At 34.1% G+C, this 6,633-nt stretch overlaps 1 protein-coding gene and 1 pseudogene across 1 annotated transcript; one reads left to right on the forward strand and one right to left on the reverse strand.

Annotated features, from left to right (window-relative positions):
• The first annotated feature begins 3,331 nt into the window (after window positions 1-3,331).
• On the forward strand, window positions 3,332-4,550 carry LOC105107411 (transmembrane epididymal protein (DUF716)). The gene has a single exon (XM_011001328.1). It carries the CDS (start codon window positions 3,362-3,364, stop codon window positions 4,241-4,243), a length of 882 nt encoding a protein of 293 aa, XP_010999630.1. The 5' UTR covers window positions 3,332-3,361; the 3' UTR covers window positions 4,244-4,550.
• A 617-nt stretch (window positions 4,551-5,167) lies between these two features.
• Window positions 5,168-6,633, reverse strand: part of LOC105107452 (cytochrome P450 82C4-like) — a 19,213-nt pseudogene continuing 17,747 nt past the window's right edge.

Consider the following 6,633-nt stretch of genomic DNA (forward strand, 5'->3'; position numbering starts at 1 on the left):
GGGGGGGGGGGGGGGGGGGGGGGCTTTAAACCTGACCATACTAGTTCTCTAATTAGTGGGTATAGCAAGAGAGTATAGGATTCAATCGTACACTTCTCACTTAAAATGCCCGGATACAAGGCTTATATGCAAAAACCAGGAAGGAGATCATGCTGAACAGCTCCTCAAAGAAATGGTTAGCATAGGCATTACTCCTGATGATAGCACCTCTTTATCTTTGATTTAGGGGATAGGGAATGCTGAGGAATTTTTGGGAAGAAGTAGTTCATGGTTAATTTCTTTTGACAACAGCATTTAAATCCTTGCCAGTCACCACTGACACAGTTTTACACAAATATTCTTCTTTTTTTCCATGGAGGCAAGTTCTTGTCTGTCAGATTTTGATGATGCTGGTTATGGAATTTTCAAGGCTTCGTTTAGGAAACCTTTTTTTGTTTTCCTAATTTGTTTGTTTTATTATACGAGAATCTGAATAGGTCTCATAAAGAATAAACTACTTCAGCTTGGAGGTTGGACAGTTAAATTTACATATTATCTGTGAATATGTAAGAACCTATGCTGTTGTCTGATTTTGAATTTAAAGCAGTTGGGATTGCAAGTGATGTTGAGCCTGCTTTAAACAGAGCATAATGATTTACCATGCCATATGTATCTTGGCAAATATTATGTGAAACATGCAGATATTCCTGTTCTTAAAACATCCTAGGGATGCAATTTGGCTTTTCTTCCTCTGTTGCCCTTTCTAGTTACAATTTTTATACCATTATATAAGATAGGCATATTAACAGTCTCAGTATACTAAATTGTTTCAGCAATTTTTAGTTGGCATGAAATTTGATGTTGTGCTGGTTGTTTTTTCTTTCTTTCTGGACTGGTGTTTTTTCTTCTCCTTTTCTCGCCCATTGATTTTGAGCTGAAGTTGGCGAAAGCTGTAGAACTCAGCAGAAATGACTGTGATTGATTCAGCGTCATGTTCTTCAGAACGAACACGCAAGCTTGATCATGCATCTAGGGTTTTGCATCATTTTTTTGGCTTGCAAAACGGGTCTTCTTTTGGGACCTTTTTTCCCACCGAGACATCAAAGGTTATCCTGTCTATAATCCTACCTTGGTTCGATATTATCAAAAAAGTTACAAGGTAAAAAATTAGCACTCTGAAGTGTTAACTAAAAAAGTTGCGTCTTCCTTTCATTATACACTAGCTATGGCCCATGCTACGTCATTGGCATTCAAGTTATGAGAGTTATTTTAGTGGTCGATGAGTCAGCGATGAAATCTCATGGACAGTCTTCTTGTTTATATTCAACCAAATAAAATAAAATATTATTCATTTCATACTTATATTTAATTAATGTAATTTAAAAACATCTTAGAAAAACTAAATTTAATAAAGAAATAAAGAAAAACCCTGAATAACTTGGTTTATTTTCAAAATAAAAAAAATTAGTGGAGTCCGATTTGAAGAAGAAAATTGAAAAAACATAAGTTAAAAAAATATTATGAAGTATCTCACACTTATTTTAGTCAATGAATTTAATTTAATTATATATATACACACACAAACACAGAAAGCTAACTTTAACAAAAATAAACAACAAATAAAAAATTCAGAATTACCCAAGTTTAAAAAAATTTAAAAGGCCTCCAATAGAACTTTGAATTCCTAAATCAACAAAAAAATCATCCTACATGCAAACAAAAAAATAAATCAAAGGAGTTAGTTTTCAATTAAATAAATATTGAAGTATTTAATGGAAAGGAATTAAACTTGAGAAATTCTAAACTCAAATTTAATTAAAAAATTTAATTTCCAAAAACAGTTTAATATTAGAGAATGAATTTAGGTAAAAAAATCAATTTAAAGAAATTACAAAAGTAAAAAAATAATATATATGATAAAATTTGATAGGAAGAAAAAATTTGGGAGGAAAAAATAATATTTATATTTATTAAATTATAAAATTGCCCCTAAAAAACTTGATGATAACAAAAAAAACCAAAGTGAAAACACAAAAATACCCCTAAATACAAGCTTAGGAAAATTCAACATTCAATAGCATTTAAGTTATTTTATTATTCTTAAAAAATAAAAATTCAAGAACATCTCTCAACATCAATTTTGATTTTTTTTTATTTTAAAAGCAATTTTTTTATTTTATTATTAATTAGAAATACAAAAAGATCAACTCACCCATCAACACGGATCCTTATAAAAAACCAATATTACCCTCGATATATGATTTGTTTTAAGAAGGGAAAGTTGTCTTTCTTTTTTTTTTCCGTGAATTGGTTCAGTGTTTTCCACATCTTTTATAATTTTTTATAATAATAATTATTCCTGAAAAAAAATGCTAAAAAAAAAGAAAAAGAAGAAAGAGGCACGTGTCTTGATGGATGAGAGAAAAGTTCCAGCGATTGGAAATATGATTTGACATGAAGTGGAGCTGGACTCGAATATGGACACCGTCTGCCAGATCTCCACCGCAAAAGGAAGGTAATATACCTGGAATCTTTCTTACTTTGTCATTGTTCAATTTAATGAGGCCAACAAGAGAACCAGTTATCGAACAAGTGGAGACATCTCATTTGCTTCTCTTGCATGTTGGATGACACGTCACTATCCACAACATGAAGATAGGTTCATCGTGTGGCCTTCGCAGCCCTGACGAGTCACGCTTTTTTTCTTTTGTTTTTTTTTTATTATTTATGTGGATGCATGAATTAGCTCTTATATATTTTAATTAATTTAATATTATATAAATTAAATTCTGAAGTTTATAAACTTCAATCCATGATTTTTAAAAAGTAAATCCAGAGAATAATCGGTTAATAAAATTAAGTAATTTTATATACCATAAAATTAATGGTTTATCTTTAATAATTCTAAAATTTATAAAATTTAAATTAATGAACTCTAAAAAACAAATCTATAACTTAATTAATTAATCTATACCTTTAAGTTTTAACGTATTTTCACTATAGAAGGATTGGTTGTTTGGTTGCATAGAAACCAAACCACGGTAATCAAATAAAGACATCACTCCTTGTTTGTTGGTTACTCTGACTTGGACATCAATGTTTGACAAAAAATTTGGTCATCAAGTCAGCAGCACATAGATTCTCTGGCTCTGTTGCTTTTCATGGTCTTGAAATAACACGATCAATCTCCTCTTTCTTTCACCGGGGACCATCGTTGCAGGTGGTGCCTTTAACTGTATTTTTGTTTGTGGAAACACATGCACCATGCACCGAACGTTTGACTAGATTGCCATAATGCACTTCGCTTACCTTCACTATCATTTGCTCGCTACTTGTGTATTTAAAGCTTTGTGTGGTATCACGATATTGAAGAGAAGTTTCCATGGGTACATTTGTAGGTCACATTGTACCTGGTTTGGCCTTAACCCTTCTCGGGTTATGGCACACCGTTAACACCATCAGAGCCTTCTGCAACAAAGGCTGCACTAAATTTACTGTAAAGTTCTGGTACCCATTTTATGGCCCCTTTTCGAGACTGAAACACTTGGAGCTCATCTTCATTCTATCTTTCTCAGTCTTGGCGATTTTTATGCAACTCTTGGACTTCCCTTTCCTTCGCTTTTCTTTTAAGCTTGATAGCTTTGAGCATGCAAGCATATTTCTCCAGCTTGCCATATTTGCAGGTTTTACTCTTTCCGCAGAGATATCTCAGTCTTCTGATATCCTTTCTGGCGTCAGTGGTATGCTTGCAGCCTTTGTTTTTGGCCAAGAGCTTTTCCTTCTGCATTTCCACTCCACTGATCATGTTGGACTCGAAGGTCATTATCATTGGCTCTTGCAGCTCATTGTGTTCGTCTCTCTTTTGGCAGCTTTAGCCGCAACTAATTTTCCAAACAGTTTTCCAGCGGCTCTTGTCCTTTCAATCTCAGTTGTCTTTCAGGGATGTTGGTTTATGAACATGGGGTTTATGCTGTGGTTTCCCGATTTTATTCCAGAGGGCTGTCTTATGCAGTTTGCTGAGGCCAGCATTGATGATATGCATGGAGCAGTCACTTGTGGATCCCTTGCCGCAGAATTAAGAGCTACAGCACTGGCGAACCTGCAATTCAGCTGGATACTTGCTGGAATTTTGTTGCTCACAGGGTGTATTTGCCTGAAATTAGCTGGAAAATGCACCCCAAGAAGCCAGTCAACAGAGTATGAGCAACTTCATATTAGAGGTGTCCCTATAGCCATTGATGGCTTCAAGCAAACTGATCCTTGAGATATTGCAGTGTATCAAATTGGGGATGTTTATGCCTGTCATGATATGAATTACCATAGCTGTTAAACTATTGTGCTTTCTGCCAGTACACTCAAGAGGTATTCCTGTCCCTTAATTATCAGGATGCTTTGATATAAAAACCTCGTGAAGCCAAGTGAGATTGACAGCGTGTGACTTCTATTAACCGAGAGTTAGGCCAGCAGTTCTATCGTGTAATAAAGTTGATGTACCTTCTGGAATGGAAATAAGGCCCTCCTTGATGAGTAATTTATATTCTGATCACAAACTACCGAGAATATGTTTCCGTCACTGTATTGCATTATGCAGTGCTCTCTGTTAACTGGTTTCTCATTGATAGTATAAATCTATTTTGATATAACGTTTAAGAACATAAATTTTCTGATTGATTTTATTTTTTAGTACGGTGTTAGAATTTTAATAACTAAATAGTCACAAGTTTCAAACTTATTATTTTTATTAATTTAATAAAAATTAAGTGCAAGATAATATAAACTTGTTCAAGTTTTGTTTATTTTTATATTTAAAAAAATTATTTTTTATTTTAAATTAATTTTTTATTTTTTTTAAATTATTTCAATGCATTAATGTTAAAAATAATTATTTTAATATATTTAAAATAAAAAATACTTTAAAAATAACTATAATTATATTTATAAACACAGTCAAATTCATTTTGTTCTCCTTGTGTGTGTGTATATATATATATTATTTATTTATTGTATTTAGATTTTATTTTAAAAAAGTAACATTATTTTTTACTTGATGAGAAAAATAAATAATTATTTTAAAAACTAAACAGGTTAAAAAAAACTGAAAATAACTAAAATAATGTAAAAACATTAAAAATATATTTTTTTGAAAAATGTTGAAAAATAAAATAGCAGAGAAAATAAATCATACATTATTACAAACGACGAAATAAAAATCTGACTATAAGATCAGTTTAACATTGGCAATAAAAATTAAAACACTTCCTGCCTTTATCTTCTTTTTTTTTTTTTGTTCCTGCCTTTATTCTACCTTTATTTTACACCTTTTTATAAAGGATTCTACAATGATCTCCTTGTGCTTGCTGCTTAGAATTCGTAAGCGATGGAAGGTAACCTTGGCCTGAGGACAACCTCCAATGGTGTTGCTTTGGGGACTGTCAATCCAGGGCTTTCAGTCATATCGACTGGGGTATCCGAGACTGTCCTCAATTCAAACCCATGAAGAAGCCGAGCAAGTGTCAGGTGCACAACCTGGACAGCGAATGACACCGCAGGGCACATTCTTCTGCCAGACCCGAATGGTGTGAATTCGAAGTCCTGGCCCCTTACATCCAAATTGGCATGCTCTTTCAGGAACCTCTCAGGCTGAAATTCCAATGGGTTAGCCCACATGTTAGGGTCACGATGCTACTTCCAGAGGTTAACCACAAGGCGCGTGCCTGCTGGGATGTGGAAGCCAGCTACAGTGCAATCCTCCATGGCTTCCCTTGGTGCTGAGAGTGGTCCTGGTGGGTGTAGTCTGAATGTTTCCTTGACAATGGCTTGCAAATATACAAGGTTCTTTATGTCTGTCTCGGCCACTTGGCGGTGCTTTCCAACGTGGGTGTCAAGCTCACATTGAGCTTTTTTAAGCATATTTCTGTTGTTTAGTAGCAAAGCTAGTGCCCATATAATAGCTGTCGTTGTTGGGTCACTGCCACCCGCAAGAAGGCTCTGCCATAGAGATTACTTGATACTGTGAGATGGAGTAAAAAACTGATTCATATACACATACACGAAATTTATTCCTTTAATTTATTAGGATTTATATGACCATTAGAAATTACAATGTCTGCTATAGTACACTTTCTTTTTTTGATAAATACTATAATGCAAAATGCAAAAATAGGACATAAACTCTTGATGTTTTGTCTAGCTGTATGCAGTACTGCAGAAAATGAAAGACAGAGCAAGGGCCTCGAGTTAGAGACTTTCCCGAAAACTTAAATCAAATGCAGATCATCATTTACCCAAACTCCTTTCAGACATGTGAAAAAAGCAAGTTTTGCCCCAGCTCCTTGAGTAGGTTTCAGCTGCAACAGAAAACTAAACTACTTTCAATTGCAGAAATTTTCTAGATACTTACCAAGCAACTAGCCTTAACGGTTGTGTCGGCTTCATCAACAGAAATGTTACTATCATCCATGATAGAAAGCATTACATGGATGAAATCTTTCTCCTCCTCGATGATGCTTCGGTTGAGCCTGATTCTTCGATGTTCATCCACCCAGCTCCCAAGCACCCAATCTATTTCCCTTGCCGTTCTTTTCATTTTTCCTATATATCCCTTCACCAAATCCAGCCAACTAAACAATGGAACAGCATCTGAAGCCAAATTTA

Source organism: Populus euphratica, unplaced genomic scaffold (assembly GCF_000495115.2).
Source record: "Populus euphratica unplaced genomic scaffold, PopEup_1.0 scaffold3.1, whole genome shotgun sequence".
In the NCBI taxonomy this organism is placed as follows: Eukaryota; Viridiplantae; Streptophyta; class Magnoliopsida; order Malpighiales; family Salicaceae; genus Populus; species Populus euphratica.